Source organism: Macrobrachium nipponense, chromosome 12 (genome assembly GCF_015104395.2).
Source record: "Macrobrachium nipponense isolate FS-2020 chromosome 12, ASM1510439v2, whole genome shotgun sequence".
Taxonomy (NCBI): Eukaryota; Metazoa; Arthropoda; class Malacostraca; order Decapoda; family Palaemonidae; genus Macrobrachium; species Macrobrachium nipponense.
This window is the reverse complement of record NC_087205.1, coordinates 43,738,750-43,761,233: the sequence shown is the minus strand read 5'-3', so window position 1 is coordinate 43,761,233 and position 22,484 is coordinate 43,738,750. Positions and strand designations below refer to the sequence as shown.

The 22,484-nt window shown below is 36.3% G+C and overlaps 1 protein-coding gene across 2 annotated transcripts in view; it reads right to left on the bottom strand.

The window, feature by feature from the left end:
- LOC135224508 (uncharacterized) overlaps positions 1-22,156 on the bottom strand; it is a 388,697-nt gene extending 366,541 nt beyond the window's left edge. The window contains exon 1 of one of the 2 annotated variants that reach the window (XM_064263537.1): positions 21,280-22,156. In XM_064263537.1, coding sequence (XP_064119607.1) covers positions 21,280-21,414 — 135 coding nt within the window. In that variant the 5' untranslated portion in view covers positions 21,415-22,156. Of the gene's footprint in view, positions 1-11,664; positions 11,686-21,279 lie in introns of those variants that run through there. The other variant, XM_064263541.1, reaches the window with a different exon arrangement.
- Between the last annotated feature and the right edge of the window lie 328 nt (positions 22,157-22,484).

The following is a 22,484-nucleotide window of genomic DNA, read 5'->3' as shown; positions in this document are numbered from 1 at the left end:
ATTTTAAACAAGTCAGTGTAAATTTGCTAAGCAAAAGACCACAAACAAATCAATAGAACCGTAAATTCAAATGACTGCTCTAGCTCAAATGAAGAAAGTGTAAATAGACCACAGAAGTAGAACAATTTGCATTTCACATTAATTTCGTGAACAAAGACTCAAAAGAACGTCTTATGGCTCAAATAGAAATAAATGGGAAACTCACAACCCATGCAAATAGACACAGCTGCAGATGTGACAATAATTTCTGAAAGAGTAGCACAAACGATACCTAACCTAGTGATAAGACCTTCAGACAAAGTGCTCAAAAGTTATAATGGTACAAACATAGAAGTAGTTGGTTCATCACAAGTGAAAGTTCAATACAAAGATCAAGAGATAGGTAAGTTACCATTGACAGTAGTCAAGGGTCAAGGACAGACATTATTAGGATTAGATTGGTTAAGATGCATAAAATTAGATTGGCCTAGTATTCTAAGGGTTACAGGTACAAAACAAGAACCAGCAGAAGAAATTTCATTAACTAATCTTCTATCAGATTACAAAGAAGTATTTGAAGACAGAGTAGGAACAGTAAAGAATGCACAAGCAGTCTTAGTTTTAAAGGAGAATGCTACTCCTAGATTTTCTGCTCCAAGACCAGTTCCATATGCATTGAAAACAGCTGTGGAAACTGAAATTAGAAGGTTAGAAAGTGAAGGTTTCATGGGAAAAGGTAGATTATTCAGATTGGTCTACACCTTTAGTCAATTGTTAAGGACAATGGTCAAGTTAGGTTATGTGGAGATTACAAGGTGACATTAAATCCACAATTGCAAGTAGCACAACATCCATTGCCAAATCCTAAAGATATGTTCGCAACTTTGTCAGGATGCTCAGTATTTTCTAAGATAGATCTTAGACAAGCATTTCAACAACTATCCATGGATGAAAATTCCCAAAAGCTATGTACTGTAAAACACACATTTAGGGCTGTATCGTCCAAAAAGACTTCCCTATGGTTTTTGCTAGCAGGGGTCCAGCAATATGGCAGCAAACAATGGACAAAATATTTGCAGGTATGTCAGGAGTATTCATTTTCATTGATGACATATTAGTAGCTGGCAAAAACAAAAAAGAGCATAGAGAAAGGTTACGTGCAGTTCTAAAGAAACTAAAGGAACACAATATCAAGGTTAATCAGAGTAAATGTATTTTAGAAGTTGACTCGGTTGAGTATTTAGGCTTTATTGTAAATGGTAAAGGTATTCATAAGACTCAAGATAAGGTAAATGCAGTGCAGTCAGCAAAGTTTACCAGAAAATGTCAAGGAATTGCAATCATTTTTAGGTTTAGTAACATTCTATGGTAGTTTCATTCAAAACTTAGCAACAATTGCACACCCATTGTACAATTTGCTGAACAAAGATGTAAAATGGAATTGGACAAAGGAATGTCAAAATTCTTTTGAAAGAATCAAAGCAGAAGTGACATCACCCACATTCTTAGTACATTATCAAATGGATTTGCCAGTAAAGTTGGTTTGTTGACGCCTCAAACATAGGATTAGGTGCAGTACTAGCACATGTAATGGCAGATGGTACAGAAAAACCAATAGCTTTTGCCTCTAGGTATTGAACAAAGCAGAGAGAAATTACTCACAAATAGAAAAGGAAGCATTAGCACTAGTGTATGGAGTGAAAAAGTTCCATATGTATCTGTATGGCAGGAAAAGGTTCACATTAGTTACAGACCACAAACCATTATTGATGATTTTAGGTCCAAAGGCAAGTTTACCGACGTTAGTAGCTGCAAGACTACAACGTTGGGCAATCATATTAGCGGCATATGATTACAACATAGAATATAGACCAACATCTAAGATGGGTAATGCAGATGCTTTGTCGAGATTGCCTGTAGACAAAGCACCAGAACAATATGAGGAAAGTATTCTTTTGATTTCTGCATATAATTTACCTATTACAGCTAAGGAAATAGCACAAGGTACAAAGAAAGACAGTACTTTCAAAAGTAGTGCAAAGTCTAATAACCGGCAGAGATATTTGTGCAGGAGATGCCAATTGTAAACCATACAAAGAAATTTGGAATGAATTGAGTGTAACACAAGAATGTATTTTGAGAGGATCAAGAGTAGTAATTCCAAATGCATTAAGAAATAAAGTTCTATCAGAAATACATGCAGACCACCAAGGGTGTCAGATCAAAGTCAATTGCTAGGAACTTATGTTTGGTGGCCAGGTGTGATAGGGACATTGAAAATTTGGTTAAGAAGAAGTGTATGAATTGTGCATTACAACAAAACAATCCAAAACCAACACGAATGCACCCATGGGAATTACCCAGATACCCGTGGCAACGTATACATGTAGATTTTGCAGGTCCATTTTTAGGATACTCATATCTAATGTTAGTAGATGCATATAGTAAGTGGCCAGAAGTTATACCATGCAACAACTTCATCGGTAGCAACTATAAAATCACTCATGCAAATCTTGCAACGCATGTTGCCAGAAAGAATAGTGACAAGACAATGGCCCACAGTTTACTTCACAGGAGTTTTAAGGAATTTCTGAATGTAAATGGTATACAACATACATTATCAGCAACTTATCATCCATCCACGAATGGTGAAGCAGAAAGATTTGTTCAAACTTTCAAACATAATATGAAGTGTAGACAAGCAAATTCTGGTAATGTAGCATCTCACATTGCAAAGTTCCTATTATCCTATAGAACAACCGTGCATAATACTAGGGTGTAACACATCTTATTTGTTGATGGGGAGGAGGATCAGGAATAAGTTAGATCTAATGTATCCAAGCTTGCAGAGTAAGTTAGAACAGAAAGGTTATGATCAAGTAAAAAAAACTTCCCTATGTAAGACATTTCGCTCCTTCAGGTTATGTCATGGTAAGGTCATACAATACACCAGAAAAATGGGGTACAAGGAGAAATTGTCAGGAAGATGGGTAATTTACATTATGATGTTAATGTCGGTGGAAAGATTGTAAAACGTCATGTTGATCAGTTGCAGTCATCTAGTACAAATCATACAGAAGTACAAGTTTCAAATACCTCAAACTTAAATAACTCAGAAGTACAAACTGCTCACCTAGATGTTCAACCACCAACTGTAAATAGAGAGGAAAATCATGCAACAGCTCAGAACACACCTATAGTACTCCCCTAACAGAGGAAAACCTCCTGAAAGATTAGATTTGTAAATGTGAAAAACAGTTGTTTCTTAGTAACAGGGAAAGGGGGAGGAGACTGTTATGTATGCAAGACGTTATGTAACGAGCGCGGGAAATCTTAGCTCCGCAGACACGTTCAGTTCAGAGCTATTGCACGTGTTGCATAATGCGTAAATGTTATAAGTATAACCAATTATTATTGTGTTAGTATCGAGTCCGACACAGAGGCTTCGATCTTATAAATTCTACCTCATGTATGCAGGATATGATTCCTTATTGTGTATCGAGCCATTCGATGCTCATATGTTTGTTATGATTCTATTATATACGCTTATTGTATTTTGTATATTCAACTACCCGCCTTCTTCAATGTAGTTTAAGCCAATAAACACCAGCAGAAAATATTGCTTTATTATCGCCCTTCATCCCGGAAACCTCGGCGACGAGAAATGGAATATTACATCCAATACTAAAACACCATCTTTCCCTCTACCTACAGGTAAGAGTGAAGAATTGTCGTATGGTCATATAACTAAAGCAGACCCAAAATAATGACGACAAAACACTTTTGTCACAAATTCAGAGAAGCACATATACCACTTCACAACATAAAACTTTTAAGCCTTGACGTAGACTCCCTATTCACAAAAGTACCAGTACAGGACGTTCTTCAGTTTTAAGGGAAAAATTATCCCCCTATTCAGATCATTTCCCTTTGGCACTTGACAAAATAATAAAGTTAGTTGAATGATGTGCATCTAATAACGTATTTTCATTCGGGGAATCATTCTACAAGCAAAAATTCGGGTGTAGTATGGGTAGTCCTTTAAGTCCTATTTTAGCCAATCTGTACATGGAATACTTTGAAACTACAGTAATAAATGCAATAAAACCCAAAAAACATGCTGTGGATGAGATACGTGGATGACATACTAACATTTTGGGATATAATGTGGGGTAATTTTAATGAATTCCTCTCAAAATTAAACGCATTAGTGCCCAGCATCAAATTTAAAGTTGAATGGGAAACAGACAACAAAATTCCTTTTCTTGATGTTTTAATAATCAGAGACACGACAGAATACAAATTGTTACCATATACAGAAAACCAAAACGTTCTCACTTTCATATATTTCACTACTTTAGCTATCATGACAATACTATCAAGATAGGTCTAGCTAGCAACCTGTTCTTAAGAGCCTTACGAATTTGTTCCCCAGATTTCCTGGAAAAAGAATTTGAACTAATTCGCAAGCAACTTTCATCTTGAAAGTATCCTGACCATATAATTGAGAAAGCAATTCAAAAAGCAAACGTAATTTTCTACCGACCCCCTAAAGACAAGACCAGACACACCCAACAATAAAATAAAAATTCCCCACCTGGAGACGATTAAGAGAGTAACTCACACCCTTGGGAAATCCAACCCTTTTGCATTTACCTACCCAAATACCTTAGCCAAATCCCTGATTAACGTCCAACAAAAGACATCGCCCAAAGACTCTGGGGTATATGAGATCCCATGCCAGGACTGTGACCAATCTTACATCGGATTTACAGGTAAATCACTTCCCCAGAGATTAATACAACACAAACGGTCAGTTAGGTATGGACAACAGAACTCGGCTATTTTCAATCATATAAATGAACATAACCATAGAATAAACTGGAATATGTCACGTGTAATTTATAGCAGCAACTGCCGGTACAAGAGTCAAATGATGGAATCGGCCTTAATAAAAGAGAAGCAGGTAATGAACATCTCAAAAAGGGAATTGGACATCGGACATCGTCGACGCAGTGTTCATTCAACCAACGCTTAAGAAGATTAAAGGAAGATTATCAGCGGGGGTGACCTAAACTGGCTTACTTGTGGACGAATCTCTTGGTATAAATACCACCTTTTCTGTAAACTTTTCTCATTCATATACCTGAAGAGAGAGACAGCAGTCTCTGAAATATAGTACTTTTCTCTCTACAATTTTGGTGTTTTTATGGGCTCCTTTTATTAGATGGAATTCTGTTGTTACAGAACACTTTTACCAGTCATATATAATCTATATATATTATATATAATATATATACTATATAGGGATTATAGGATATAAATATATTATTCTATATGGGGTGGCCATTTCCCAGAATGCATTAACATAGATCATTTCAGATAGAATAATAACGAGGCATGATCCGACCTCCATCTTACTCGAACCGCAAGCAAGTTTTTTCGCCTCATGCATAAGTTGTAAATATTATATTCCCAACTCAGTGTGAAGTGGTCTTCGTAATTAATACTCATACTTGGTACTACTTATACTAACAAGGTTCAAATAGAAAGGACTCAAATTAAAGACGCTCATATATTCTCAGTTAAGTGGAAGCACAAAACCTCTGAACAGAAACAGCCTAAATTCAGTATAGGTACACTGAATAAAATAAACCGTGCTCAAATCTTCAGTCAAATTGAGCCGTTTCACCAATGAAAATTATAATAAATACGCTATATTTTAGATGAAGTTTTTAAATGTATCTTCTGCTTAACATGCACAGTATTCATTTTTAACATTTTCTTTCTAATAAATAAATCATAAATATCCTATACTAAAATTCCTGTATCTTTAACTCAACGCGAAACACGTTTTTCAGGGTAAGCAATAATGATAATAATTCCAACGTCACTTCTATTTGGAAAACAGAATTATAGATAAAACCCTAACCAATTATTTCTGTATGAAAACACATCAATTTCGTCATGAATTATAATAAAAATGTAATTAGAAAACTACAAATGTAGAAAATTTAAGACAATTCAGTTTACAAAAGTGATCCATATAACTATTAGTATAGAAAACGAGTTCCTTTGACATAGAAAACAGCATTGAATTTAACAGTAATATGAGTAACAATTTTAAAACAATTATTTATTCGAACTATGGGGTGCAAGCCAGCACAACTCTATGCCCAAGCCCGGGTAAATGGTGAGGGTTGTAGGCAGGAAAGACATCCGCCCGTAAGATTTTTGCCGTAGAAGGCCAGGGCGTTCCCCTCTTACGCGACGCGCGGAGGCCTCGCCTGACCTCCCCGATAAATGGACAAGGGCTACCGCGTCAAGGACGCGCGCGGCTAAAGAAGCAAGTCCAAGCGATACGAATTGGAAAACTGAACGTTGGCAGTATGAATGGTCGAAAAATGGAAGTGACAGCTGACATGGAGGGAAGGAGAGTGGACATTTTATATGTGCAGGAAACTACGTGAAGAGGAAATAAAGCAAAGGACATTGGCAATGGCTATAAGTTGCTATATAGCGGAGCTGATGAAACAGGAAGAAGTGGTGTATGGATTGTCATCAGTAAAGAAATGAAAGAAAATATTGTGGGCGTTGCAAGGAAAAGTGGGAGAATCATGAAAATAAGGTTGTGCTGTGGTGGTCATATCTTGAATGTAGTGAGTGCATCTGCACCACAGACCGGGTGCAGTGAAGAGGTGAAAAATAAGTTCTGGTGAGATATGGATGAAGTCATGACATCAACAGAAATAGAAGAAAGGTTAGTTGTAGGGGGAGACTTGAATGGAAACATCGGGTACAATCAGAAAAACATTGGTAGAATACATGGAGGACATGGCATGGAAGAAATGAATGAGGAAGGAAAACTGATAACAGACTTTGCACTGGCATTTGACATGGCAATGAACAACACCTTTTTCACAAATGATGACTATGTGATATATAGTAGTGGGGGAAGACAAACGCAGATAGATTTTTTTAATGAGCAGAAGGAACCATTTAACAGAAGTGAAGAACTGTAAGGTCATTAAAGGAGAGCGTGTTAGCAGACAACACAGGCTAGTAATGTCAGATCTCTTGTTAAGACGAGTTGGAATGGGGAAAAAGGTAGTCCAACCGAAGATAAATTGGTGGCGATTAGAAGAGCAAGAAATTAGAGAGAGATTTTAGGAAGCAGTTCTTAAAGGCTTCAGATTGGCAGAAGATGTGAACACCTGGTGGTAGGAAGTAGTGCAATGATCCTTTAAATAGCAGAAGAATTATTGGGGAAGACATCTGGCAGAGGACCACCAGATGAGAAAGAGAGCTGGTGGTGGAACCGTAACACCCAAGAAAAGATGGAAAAAAATAGGATAGCTTGGAAAACTACAAAAAAAAAAAAGCTATACGGGCAGTAGCACAGGCAAAAGCAATTGCAATGGACAAGCTCTATGAGCACTTAGAGACAGCTGAAGGCCAAAAGAGAATACACAAGAGAGCAAAAAGCAGAGATAAATCATCAAAGGATCTAACACATATCAAACAGATCAAGGACAAAAATGGAAGAGTTTTATCAAAAGAGGAAAGCATAATAGCTAGATGGAAGTACTTTAAAAGTGTTACTAAATGAAGAGAACCCCAGAACAATAATAGGAGATGGAAACCCTCATAAAAGAATAGTCCAGGACATCAGCAGAGAAGAGGTTAAGAAGGCACTGGATAAAATGAAAAAGTGGAAAACAGTGGGGCCTGATGGAATACCAGCTGAAGTGTGGAAGTGTTTAGGAGAGGAACGCATAGACATCCTGTGGGTTTTAATGACCAAGATATATCGCCAAGAAAGAATGCCCGACATGTGGAGAAATAGCCTAATGGTACCAATCTACAAAGGGAAGGGTGATGTGCAGGAGTGTGGGAATTAAACTGATATCACATGCAATGAAAATATATGAGAGGATTATAGAAGGAACATTGAGAATGGAGACCACAATTTGTGAAGAACAATTTGGTTTTATGCCAGGAAAGAGCACAGTTGATGCAATATTTGCACTAAGGCAGACAGTAGAGAAATATAGAGAGAAACAGAAAGGACTACATCTGGTGTTCATTGACTTGGATAAAGCATATAATAGGATACATAGGCAGGAAGTATGGAGGTGCTTGAGAGAGAAACGAGTTTCTGTAAAGTGTCAGAATAATGAAATATATGTAAGCAGAGGCAACCACGCAAGTTAGAAGCACTGTTGGAACTACAGAGAAGTTTAAGGTGAAATTTGGTCTCCACCAGGGTTCAGCCCTTAGTCCCTACGTGTTTGATATTGTGATGGATGTTATAACATCGGAAGTTAGATAAGAGGTGCCTTGGTGTGCAATGTTTGCTGATGACATTGTGCTGACTGATCTAACAAGAGAAGGTGTCCAACTCAAGCTAGGAAGATGGAGAGAAGAACTTGAGAGTAGAGGCTTAAAAATTACCAAAACAAAGACAGAATATATGTGGACATGTGGAGAGGAATGGCAGGGAACAGTGAAACTGGGCCAAGAAAACATAAAGAGGGTTAGCTCCTTCAAATATCTTGGTTCTGTTATGAGTGAGAATGGAAACCTTGATGCAGAAGTCAGTAATAGAATTCAGTGTGCTTGAATGAATTGGAGAAAGTCATCAGGGATGCTATGTGACAGGAGGATCAGTGCAAAAGTTAAATGAAAGTTTTATAAAAGCGTAGTTAGACCAGCCATGCTCTATGGGGCAGAGACTTGGCCAATAAAGAAAGAACAAGAAAGAAGAATGGAAGTGGCGGAGATGAGAACGCTGAGGTGGATGTGTGGTGTCACAAAAAGAGATAAGATCCGGAATGAATTGATCAGGGAGACAGTTAAAGTATTAGAGGTTTCAAAAAAGCTCAGGAAAGAAGACTCAAATGGTCAGGTCATGTCATGAGGAGAGAAGATGAACACGTATGTAAGAGGGTTATGAACATGGAGGTGGAGGGCAGAAGAGGGAGGGGAAGGCAAAAGTTCAGGTGGAAAGATAAATTATTGAATGACATGAAGGAAAAGGGTCTAAGAGAACAAGATGTACAGGACAGAGGAAGATGGAGAAGGCTGACTAGAAACAGCAACCCCATATAGAAATGGGAAAAGCTGAAGGCAAAGAAGAAGATTTATTCGAAATCATGAAAAATTATACGAATTAGTCTTCGGGGGCTGAGTGATTGAATGCGAGTTATCTGGTGCCACAGTTATGAATGGGGCCATAATTTTGTTTAATTATAGGTAATAGAGAAATAAACAGTTACTTAACAGTGCACTAATACAAGATTATTCATACCTAATTTTTAAAAACACACACACACACACACACACACACACACACATATATATATATATATATATATATATATATATATATATGTACATATATAAATGTGCGTGTGTGTGTGTGTGTAGAGTCTACTGGTCACTTTTTACCAGATACTTATGTAATTGCAATACCCACAATGCTCTTTTTAACTTCTCGAAAATTTTTGCGCTTTTTTTGAATAAGCTTGTCACCACAAAGCCTTAAGATCCAAGTGCAAGAAATATGAAGAAATTATGATGTCCGGTAGCAGGAATTCAGAAGCTAAGAGTGCATTGTGACTATTACAATTACATATGTATCTGATAAAAACTGACCAGTAGATTTTACATGTCTATTTCAACCTAAAAAGCAATAAAAACGATTGCCCACTTGGCTACAATGGTGAGGATGGGTCTATTATGGCTCTTATGAATATATATGAAAACGGCAGTATATTATGTATGTACGAGAGGCAATAGACTTTTCACCCTCTCGTGGTCAGATCGGCAACGTAACCTCGACGTGACTTGGTGACACAGGTTCGTTTTCCGCTACCGGACATCATGATTTCTTCATACTTCATAAGGCTTTGTAGTGACAAGAGTATCCGAAAAAGCGCGGAGAATAATTCGAGAACTTAAGAGGGCATTGTGGCTATTACAATTACGTATATAGATATATATATATATTATATATATATATATATATATATACATACACATATATAAATATATATATATATATATATATATTATATATATATATATATATATATAGCATAAATGCGTGTGTGTATACTTATACATATATATATATGTAGTACATAGTATATATATTGCAAGTGTATTATAAGTGCACATATAAATATGTGTGCGTGTGCTTGCTTATGTTCAGACCTGCTAAGATTAGAAAGCGCCAGTTAACTACTTTCCTAGCGTAAAATTGATGACATTGCAACGAGCACGGCAAAACGTAATTCGAAATGAAACGAGCATATATACTTTCCCTCTAACTAAATTTGCTTAACGTTTGTCAAGTACATTAATAAAATACTTTAAATGTTTTCGAATCAGTGAAAAATTTATAAAATTGTGAAAAGGTAATTTGGATAGTCTAAAGAGAAATATATGCCAGTGTTAATATAAGGTTTGAGTTTAGTGTAAATAAATTTGTTATTTTGAACTAGTAGTTTATAATATTCAGTCGAATTGGGGAGTTGAATTTATATATATATATATATATATATATATATATATATATATATATATATATATATATATATATATATATAATATGTATAGCTATGTATGTAGTGAATGTAATAAGTACGAATAAAGTATTGAACTATATGTTACCATCTGATCAGTAATAATCATAATGTTATGAGAGAGAGAGAGAGAGAGAGAGAGACGAGACGAGAGATCACGGAGAGAGAGACGAGAGAGAGGACTAGAGAGGAGGAGAAACTTAAAAACCATTCCCAGTGAAAGTTCATTAACGTTAAGTGCACTTACAACTATAAAGTATTACAGATTACTTATTGGTATAAAAACGATAACAAACTTTTCAAAGGTTGTCTGAAACTCCCGATGCCTTCTAATCAATTATAGTTGCAATATACTTTTATAAGTTGTTTATAAGTTTTACAAGTCTTTTATCTTTTAGTACCCTGAAGGAGACTAAGCACCTACAAACCTCTGCAGAAATACCGTTATACTTGGTAATTTATTCATTTTTCTGACAAATATATCTTCAACATTCTTTCTATGACGCGTGTTTCAAACATTATATATTAATCAATAAATTCACTAGAAGAACTATCAGTTAGTATTATTCCTTTCTCCAAATCATGTTGTCTAATTGCAAACTGAAATAGCACAATTAATCACTTTTCTCAACTACCAAACCGTTTTGTGGGTAATTTCGTGATAAATTAGCAAATTAAACTTATTTAGCAAGCTTATTTAGCACATGCAAATGAGGGTGGTTTATACAGTAATTAGGGAGAAATATTTTGATGGAAATTAGTGTTATGGTAATGTTTAAATCGCTCTTTGGGCTTGGTTCAATGGATGATGGATACTTTCGATTTTTGTCTAATAATATAATGGGTAATTGAGTGCTATTTAACACACACACACACACACACACACACACACACACACACACACACACACACACATATATATATATATATATATATAATATATATATAATATATATAGATAATATATATATATAATTATATATATATATGTAAGTATGCATGTATGCCTATACATATATAATATTATATTACATTGCCCTTACAAATAAGCACAGCTATTTAGTTGATTATACATTTAATCAGTAAACAATCTTACCTTGTATTTGGCTGTAAGACATCATGCGTAGGCCTATCTCCCAATGACCTTGAAAATTAACATCCAAGCACATACAAAACGCACTCCATATTTCACCCACATGAAAAACCATTCTATACTGATAGTCGACGAGTCGAAACAGTCAAAAGTGAACGCCGCTGAGCCGTGTTCAAAATTAGATTGTAAACACGACGCAGCCACTGAAATTTTGACTTTCGATTCGAGGTTGATTTTTGTGTAGGCTGACGTCGGACGTCCCAGTGAGTTGTTTGAATTTTAAAAAACGCCAAAGGAATATCTCGGTGAATATTGATTTGGTAATTGCCTCGAGAAGACCGGAGAAGGGTTGTTTGCAATGCTGAGAGGAATGACAGATGCTTTCTGTGGTTTAAATAACAAATTTTGTGAGGAAATTGTTTTTGTTACGCCTTAGGCCGAACTGATGCAGAATAGAAATAGTCTTATTTTGCAAATGAATAACAGATACATGATAAATTGTAGGCTTGTTTCAAACACTACGAGACGTGACAGGAGATTAGGTGGTTAAATTAGCAAACTTTTAAGAGGAAATAGTTTGGTTACGTCTTACACAACCAAACTAATACAGAATGAAAATACTGTTTTGTTTAATGGATAAAAAGCAAATACATAATATATTCCAGCTTCCAAGAAGCTCTCTGTATCTAAATTAGCAACCTTTACAAGAGGAAATTGTTTGGTTGTCGAAGACCTAAGTTTGATACAGAATCAAAATAGTTTTGTTACGCCTTAGGTCTAACTTTGATACAGAATGAAAATACTCTAAGGGAGAGTGGGGCACCTTGAACATAGGGGCACATTGAACCATTGGACTTTCCAGGCACAGTTTTCTATTTTGCCACTAGATGTCTCCCGTGCAAGAACCCTCTGTTGATGCCTCACTTTATGACCAGTAAGGTGCTAACCAAACTGTAGCAAGCAAGTTGCCTTGCTGCCGTTAAAGAGAGCCCATGAAACATTAAGGAGCATAATTATTTGTACATATTTTTGTAAGCCATCTTCCTCTTCATCAGTAAGTACCTGAAAAATAAAGTAGGACGTTTCTTGGATTTTGAACCTCCTATGTAAATATTCAGAGGTGAGTAACAATCCTCATAATATTCCTTTACCAGATACTCTCAGTCACATGACTGGTATACCTAGTGGATCAGATGATTCTTCTTATGAGAGATTTATTAGGTCTGATTAGGCCTATACCAGTGTTGGATGTCCATGTTTTTCTAAGGATTGAAAATGGGGCACTTTGAACCATTACATAAAAGGCATATTGCACATGTGGCTCAATGTACCCCTATCATATGGTTCAAAGTACCCCATGCATTTTATTATTGTAAACTTGCTATAAACTGGTTTTATTTAATATTAATGAGCACAAGTGAATTATAAGAGTAATACAAGCTTGCAGATATTTTTATTGGTTCCTTTCTCCAACAGATGGTTCGAAACTACAAACCCAAAACTGATAGAAGCAAAGCTGATGGCAGCTTCATGAAAAGGGCTGTTCAAGAAGTTACTGGTGGAAAGTCTATCAGGGAAGTGAGTTGCGCTCTCAAAATAAATAGAACTACATTATCAAGATATTATATGAAATTCACTGAGGGTCAAGCAGAAGCTAAAGACTAAATGCCAAAATACAATACAAGGCAGGTCAGGATTAGGCCTAAGCTAACTAGTGATTTTGTTTGAGTAAAATTTGAATAAATAAAGATTGAATAATAGCCTAATATGTAGTAACTTCATTCAAATACAGTAGCATAGTTTTCTACTTTATTTTTCAGGTATTTACTGATGAAGAGGATGATGGCTTACAAAAATATGTACAAATATGCTCCTTAATGTTTCATGGGCTCTCTTTAACAGCAACAATGCAGCTTGCTTACGAGTATGCAGCAAAGAAACAAAAAAAGAAAATCCCTGATGCTTGGCAGCACAACAGTATGGCAGGAAAGGACTGTATGGCTGCGTATCCGGACAATAATTCGAAAACAATTATTCGAAAACAGTTGTTCGAAAACAATTATTCGAAAAGTAATTATTCGACATAACAATTGTTCGAAAAAGATAAACATAACAGTTCATTTCCAAGAAAACTCAAAAAGATTTTTTTAGTTTAGAGGATACACCCTTTGCAAAAAGACATGGCTGAATTTATTCAAAGCGAGAAAGGAAGAGCCATGCTATTACTGGACGGATTCGTATATGTGAAAGACAAGCAAGTAAGGTCAAAGGTCTATTGGAAATGCCAACATTTTGCTGAAAAGTGCATTTGTGTCGGTGTGTATATAGAAAAGTTTGTGAATTCGGCCTCAAGAGAAGGTATGACACTGATGCTGAGTTTTCGCTAAACATTCGCATGCTACTAGCCCCTGCCTTCGTTCCTGCGGATCGAGTCGTCGAAACTTTCAGCGCACTAATGGATGAAAATATATTTCCAGCTGAAGCTTTACTATAGTGGACTAATATGAAGATACCTGGATTGGGCTGCCTGGCCGTAGGCATACGCGTCGCCAACCTAAATTTGAAATTGAAATGTGGTCCGGTTTTGAAAGGGTACAAGATTTGCCCAAGACAAACAACATAATTGAAGGATGGCACCACGCATTTCTTCATCAAGTCTCTGGATGTCATCCAACTATCTGGAAATTCTTAGCAGCACTAAGAAGAGAACAAGCCCTGACTGAAATTAATATCGACAAATTATTAGGTGGGATCGAGTGCAACACAAGGGAAAAAAAATATCAAAGGTCTGCAGAACGCTTGAAGTCGCTTACTGATAAATTCTTCGAGTATCAGAATGTGATCGATTATTTACGCGCGATTTCATATCATATCAGTTTGTAAATTTGCAGATATTTTGTTTTGAAATTGTCATTTTATTAAACTTATTTTATCCTGTATTACTCAGAAATAAATTCATGTCCATTTTATTGTGTCCTTTTTTTATATCCTGTAATACTATTTTTTTTATTTTCTTAACAAAAACAAAATGAGTGTTTATAAAATAATTATTTTTGAACAACTTTTTATAGGTATATTTTTCGAACAATTGTTGATTCGAACAACTTTTATGTCGAACAATTACTTTCCGAATATTTGTTTTCGAACAACTGTTTTCGAATAATTGGATGGCTGGATTTTTGAAGTGTCTTCTCACGATTTACCTTCGTTCACCTGAAGCAACCAGTATGGCAAGGGCACAAGGCTTTAATAAAAAATCTGTGAGTGACCTCTTTGACCCATGGACCAAAGTTCAAGCTAAGAAGAAGTTTGGGCCAGAGTCCATTTTCAATCTCGATGAAACCGGGATTACTACTGTACAAAATCTCCCAAAAGTCCTAGCTACTAGAGGACTCAACCAAGTTGGACAAATCACAGCAGCAGAGAGGGGTACACTATACTCGGTTTTTTTTTCATCTGTCCATCCGCCTTTGGTGTTTTTGTATGGTAACACTGCATCCCGGGCTTTAGATAGTTACGCTATGTGTAAGTTTTAGGTAAATAAAAGGATATCTGGGTGTACATTTGCAACTGAAAAGTGTTTTCATAATTTACTGTATGCGAATTACACCGTTAATATTCGAAATAGGATATTATTATAATCGATGAATGTAGGCTGAATGTTACTATCTAAAGCCCGGGACGCAGTGTTACCATACAAAAACACCACAGGCGGATGGACAGATGGAAAAAAACAGAGTATAGTCACTGTATGTTGCTGCGTGAATGCAGTTGGGAGAAGTTTACCACCTGCTATGGTATTCCCAAGGGTGCACTTCAAGGACTTTATGACCAAAGGAGCTCCTTCAGGAACTTTAGGTTTGGCTGTTCAAACAGGATGGATGAACTGTGATGTGTTTCCTCTTGCTTTAAAGCATTTTATTAAGCATATTGGCTGCTCAAAGGATAACCCTGCTATTCTATCCATGGGCAATCATGAAAGTGACTTGTCCCTTGAAGGTATTGATGTTGCACGGGACCATGGACTATCAATCATAACTTTCCCGCCTCATACGTCACACAAATTGTAACCACTAGACGTGTCAGTCTATGGCCTTCTGAAAACTCATTATAAGAAGGCTGTTAATTAATGAGTGGAACCTAAGTCATCCATGCAAAAGAATATCCATCTGTAACTTATCAAAGTGCTTTACTAAGGCTTATTACAGAGCTATTTCATCAAAAAAGATTTCAGCAGGATTCAAGAAAACTGGCCTTTGGCCTATTAACAGTGAAATATTCTCTGATGATGATTTCCTTGCAGCATCAGTGTTTACAAATGATGCAAACAGATCTAGTCACAGTTGTGATGTAAATATTGGTGAAAGAGAGTCAGTTTCGTCAGATGTGCCTGTAATGAACCATGATGAATCCCAGCAGCATCAGACTAGCTTTGAAGAGTTCCTAAGCGAAAATTGACAAATCTGTCAACAAAAAAGGGTTGTAAGAGAAAATCTGTTGGCTGGAAGTTGATCACAAGCACCCCAGTAAAAGAGCGTGCAATGAGAGAGCAAGAGGAAAAATTGTTGAAGCAAAAAAGCTACCTGTTGCGGAAGAAAGTTCAGACGAAACAGGTGATGAAGATATGTCTCTTCATGGAGAATCGAGTGAATATGAAGAAGATTTTGATGAGGATTTGACAGGAGAACAGTCAAGAAAGGAACCAGAGTCAGGGGATTTTGTGTTTGTCAAATTTAAACCAGTTAATTCAAAGAATAAAAGGCTATTTTATGTTGGTCAGATTGATGGCATATTTACAGACAATGGTGAAATTTGCTATGATGTAGGTTTTTATCGTCAGTCAAAGAAATGTCTTGGTAAATTCACTAAGCCGCCTTGTGAGGACAACACCAAAGTTATGAGAAGTGAAATTCTGATGCGCCTCCCAAATCCAGTCTGCAGTGGTGGTACAAAAAGGGTGCAGTCCATGATACACTTTGATGTGGACTTTGAGCAATACAAATGTCAATAAGTTATTACTATGGTTTTGTTTTTCTCTTCTTTTATTCTTTTTTAAATATGTACTTTAATTTTCTTTACTTTTTCATATCCCTTCTTTAATTTCAGATAAAACAGTGTCTTTTTGAAGGACAGAAATTATTTCTGTACCATACTTGTTTAGGGATTTATCTCAAGTGAGATTCATAAACCTAATTATTACAGTTTCATGCCAAAGATGTGAGATTTATAAATCCCATTATAACAGAGCCATGCCAAAGATGGCAGATCTCGTTAGCTTAATTGTAGACTATCCATAAGAAATTAGCTTAATGAAGCCAAAGAAAGTAGTTTATGTTAGGATTTTGTGAAACCAATGAGGATATTTTATTTCTATTTTTATAAGCGGAACTAATTAATAGGCTTACATATATACAAATAAACAAATTGTACTTGTATTTCCTTCTATAAGTAACATGGATCAAGCTGCTCCTTAGGTTTTCAATGTGCCCCAGCTACGGGGCAGACTGAACCAATTTGGATTTTTTTTTAACCTTAAAGTACACCCCCAAGGAATTATAAGAACCCCATCTGCTTCACAGAATAATTAGTGTAATGGTTGAACTTTTTGTTGGTAAGTACTAGACCGAAATCTTCCAGAAAAATTTTTGGAGAGAGAATTACGACAATATGTTCAACGTGTCCCACTCTCCCCTATACTTTTACTAATGAATAACAAATATATAATAGATTTCAGGTTTGTATCCAACGACTGTAACCTAGCAATTTCCTTTATAAAAGGAAATTGCTAAGTTATGTCTTAGGCCTAACTCAGATACAGAAATAAAATAAAGTTTTATTTTCAGTCTTTTGAATAAATTATGAGTTACCGGACACAAAACCGTGCAGGAAGATAACATCAAAACAGATAAACTAACAATAATTATAGTAACTTATATCGCAACGCCAGAGAAGGGACTTCATATCGGTCTATCACTCAACCGCAGAGGAAAAATAGACCTACAACCTCTTAGATCAAATGTTATAAGTAACGAAAACCAGGGGTAGAAAGAGCATACCAAAGCAGGCAAACTAACGGTTACTACAGTAGCATTTAATATCACTTTAACAAGCGCAACATTTACCAAAAGCGTCACGGACGGACGCACGGACATAAAAAATAAAACCAAAAGTAAGTTCTAGTGCGTCGGCGGCCACGGGAAACATCAAGTGATATTTCCTTGTGGATCTCTGCAATAAGACTCGGTCTAACGTTCCAATACGACATACACCTTTAAGAACAACAAAAGAAAAAGGTGATGGACAGACTCAAGGCCATCCATAAGAAAAGAAGTCCCGGTGTCTACACCTGGGAAAAACTTGTCCGTTAGACTCGGTCTAATGTTTCAATGCAAAAGACACCTTTAAAAGCAGCACTTGAGTCCTCATTAGCAACTTTTCCCAGATTCGCCCGCCCGTTGAAAAGTGAACTCTGATCCATTACCTCCCGTCTGTGTGTGCGTGTGTGCAATTCTGTTCTTTCTGTTAAAGCTGCGTCTCTCTCTCTCTCTCTCTCTCTCTCTCTCTCTCTCTCTCTCTCTCTCTTTGTGCGTATGTGTGTTTTCGTCTCCCTTTCACTCTTCTGACTAAAGGATTAATTCTTACGGAAATTTGCTGACAAATGAATGTCTTGTGACAAATGAGTTCGTTCTTAAGTCATACTAATAACATTTTAATTACATTCAATATTCTCTTTTGAATTAATTCTTCAGTGAATGTTCTAACAGCAGAATGAATTATTTAGTAAAGCTTCTAACAAATGAATTTATTGTTCAACAGACCTGTTCAATTCATTTTCCAATAATGCTTCTGACAAATGAATGTCTACCTTAATTATGGCTAATGACAATTTAACTAAATTTTTATCATATTCTCTGAACCTCTATAGTGAAGAACAGTTTGGGTTCATGCCAGGAAAAGGGACAACAGATGCCATCTTTGTATTGCGAAAAGTCATGGCAAAATATAGCGAAAAAGGAAAGGAACTACATCTAGTATTTATAGATCTTGAGAAAGCATGTGATCGAGTGCCCAGACAAGAAGCCTGGACTTACATGAGAGAAAAAGGTATCCCAGAAAAATATGTGAGGATCGTACATGACATGTAAAGAGAAACAACAAACAAGTAAGAAGCTTAGTGGGAACAACAGAGAAGTTTGAGGTGAAAGTTGGACTCCACCCAAGGTTCTGCCATGAGTCCCTATATCTAATTTTATGGTGACTGGATTGAAAGATCAGGTGCCTTGGAGTCTAATCTTTGCAGGTGACATAGTGTTAGTAACCACCAGTAAGGAAGAAGCAGACAGGAAATTGGAGTAGCGGAGAAGTGCGTTGGAGGACAGAGGCCTAAAGATAAGCAGAGCAAAAACTGAATATATGGGGATGAATGGAACAGGAAGAAGCAAAAGGAGCTACATCCTTTAAGTACCTCGGGTCGCGTATCACTAATTGTGGAGGGATGGAGGAGGAAGTGAACCACAGAATGCAATCAGCTTGGTGCATTTGGAGAAGAACATCGGTGTGCTATTTGACAAAAGATTTAATGTAAAGCTAAAGAGAAAAATGGCAGACCTGCGTTGATGTATAGTTGTGAAACATGGCCCATGAAGAAAGCACAAGAGAGAAGGATGGAAGTGGCAGAAATGAGAATGTTACGTTGGATATGCGGAGTGACAAGGAGAGATAGGATAAGGAATGACTTCATAAGAGGGACGGTGAAAGTCACAGAAATATCAAAGAAGCTGCAGTAGAGACGATTGCAATGGTTTGGGCATGTTATGAGAGGAGAGGAGGGTGCTATGTTACAAGGGTCTAAGTGACCTTGTCTAATAAAAGGAGACAAAAACACCACCTGGTAACGTAACCTACCTTGAGCGTCCATCACGAACTGGCATCTCTGTAGCTAAATTAAGTTATAAGATCAAGGCTAAAACCAAACTCTGAGATGCAAAAATAGTCTTTGTTTCCCTAAAGAAACTAACATCAAAAAGGGAAAATGAACTGGAGGTCCCAAAACATGAAACACAATCACAATCAGAATAATCATCTCGATTAAAAATGTCAAACATTACGTCTTTATATGAAACCCATCTGTTCAACCACTATTTCTGTTTTCCCAAAAACTAAGAGATAAAAGTGTCAGTCAGGCAATTCGTTTTATGTAGTGACATTCGAATTCTTGTGTGAAAAGAAACCACAATTATCAGAAATAAAATAAAAATGGTTACACATACAATGAAAATGCATAATTATGATATGGAAGGGAAAAAGATAATTTTCCACTGCACTTCAGCTGCTCTCAGGACATCTGTAAAATGTTCAACTGTTTAACAAAGTCTTTTTACTTTTCTGGATGAATCTTCTGCGCTTTCCCACTGAACTCGTTTCACTTCACGTGATCTTTCTAGAATAGCTGCTTTTCACCTGCAGTCTCATTATATTACACTCTGAGAAGCTCTGATGTTCGTATGTATGAAAGCATTAAATTGCTCTAGAATGCTCGATGAACACGTCCTGTCTGACGCACGAACAGACTCGCATGTCGCATTTTTCTGATCACACGACTCTCGACCAGCAGCTAGGTCAACTTGCGCAGGTCCCACTTTTGTATATAAACTGTGTAAATAAACTTTACAGTAACGTAATGGTTATATATTTATTCCCCTTTCAAAAATATACTATAGACATGATAAATATGCTGTCAGTTAATCTAGGATATCCAAATCAATCAAGAGGGAGGGAGAGGGAGCAGGCAGGAGAGAGAGGGAGAGGGCACAGGCAGGTGAGCTGTGGATCAGCTGACGTCACTGCGCAGAGAGAGCGTAAAACGGGGCTCTGTCCGTCTGACCTGTCTAAGAGGGTCCTGGGTGTGACAATATTTTAACTTTGTAGGCTTGTGGCTTTCAATCACCCAGAGTATTCGCTGATATCTTGAAGCTTTTCCATAACACTCGCAACTCTTCTGTTGCACATTCCAATCTGTTCACAACATCGTCCCCTGAACCTTAATTTTAATTACTATCATGTGCAAGTAACATATATGAAAAACAACCATGAAAATGGAAGTGCCCGGAACAAGAAGGAAAGGTAGACCAAAAATGAGATGGAGAGACAATTAACAGGGACGTGCGGGAGAACGTGCGTGAGGTAATGGTGCACGATCGCAGAAGATGGAGAAGACTAATAACAAACAGCGACCTCATATACAGATGGGAAAAGCTGAAGATAAAGATAAAGAAGGTTCTCTGAACCTTTTGACAAATGAATGATTTCTTAACTGAACTTTCTGGCAAATAGGTTTATTCTTCGGCAAACCTTCTGATCAATTCAGTCTCTAGTAATGTTTCTGACAAATGAACGTTCTCCTAAATCATGGCTGATGATAATTTAATCAAATCATTATTATAATACCTGAACTGCCTGACAAATGAATAAATTCTTCAATGAACCATCTGCTTAATAAATACATTCTTTAGCAAAATTTTCGATCAATTCATACACCAGTAATATTTCTGACAAATTGTCCAATTTCTCAGCCTTGTCTTGACCGAAAATATCCTGAAAACAGAAAAAATCACTTACCTTAACTCTGTGTTCATTAGTAATAGAAGCTTCCCTCCTCGTGTACATAGATAAATTCAGCCATTTGATGGATCCATTCCTGCCCAGGGTTTCAGGAGGAATGAAAACCTTCGGAGGATGGTCGTCCTCTTCCATCCTGGTACTAAAACTCGACCTAGTACTAGGCTAGGATTGACTCTTCGAAAGTGAGGTTGGTATACGTAGTGATAAAGTGTCCGTTTTGTTATTGTTTCTGTTTGTTTATGACCATGTATCAAGTATGACTTTTCTTTCCATGCTGTCCTGGGTAATACAGTTTTTATACAGTTTTCTAAACAGTTTTTCTTTCATTTCTGCTCTAGATTCACAGCCCTTGCAAGGATTAGGATGGAGACAGTTACCACTCTGAGTCTACAGTCTTTTGCAAGGTTTGGGATGGAGACAGCTACCATTCTAAATCACATCTGAGGGCATAGTAGGCCCAGATGATGGCTAGATGTGACATGTCTCCATTTTTTCTAAGTACAACCCTGATTTTTAACACCACATTTTTATCACAATGTAATTTTTCTTTACTATAGAAGTTTGTATAGGCCTAATGCAAGTGGAAATTTATAATACACCGTTCACCAGCGGCTACTCTTTATTCTTGAGTCGTATCTTAATTTGTTCTTGCTTTACTTTTCTGGAGAAGTTTTTTATTATTTTAATATAAGTAGGCCTACTTTAAATGCAAAATTATAATATAATAGCTCATAATCACTTTTTACTTTTCTCTTTAGTCACATTTTTATAGTTTCTTAGTCATAATTTTACTCACTAAGCTTGTGCTTGATAACAACACAACATTGTTTCTAATCTTCCAATGATGATGTTTTCATTATTAAAGTTTGTTTTTGTTAAAAAGTATATTGCACTGAAATAAAAAATAGTCACTAAATATTCAACGTGTGTATATTCTAATATGAGGTATTCATATCACTTTCTTTATGGTATTCTTGTGTTTATTTTTCTACATTTTTCCTGCAATAATAATAAGAACCTTTTCTTTTCAAGAAGTCATTACCTGAAAAATATTTACAAAAATATTCACCAAGGTAAGATTCACAATTGTAGACTGTATTTTTAATTTGTAAAGGTTATCAATTAAAAATATTTACAAAAATATTCCCTAAGATATTCACATTTCAAGACTTTATTTTCAATTCACTAAAGTATTCAATTAA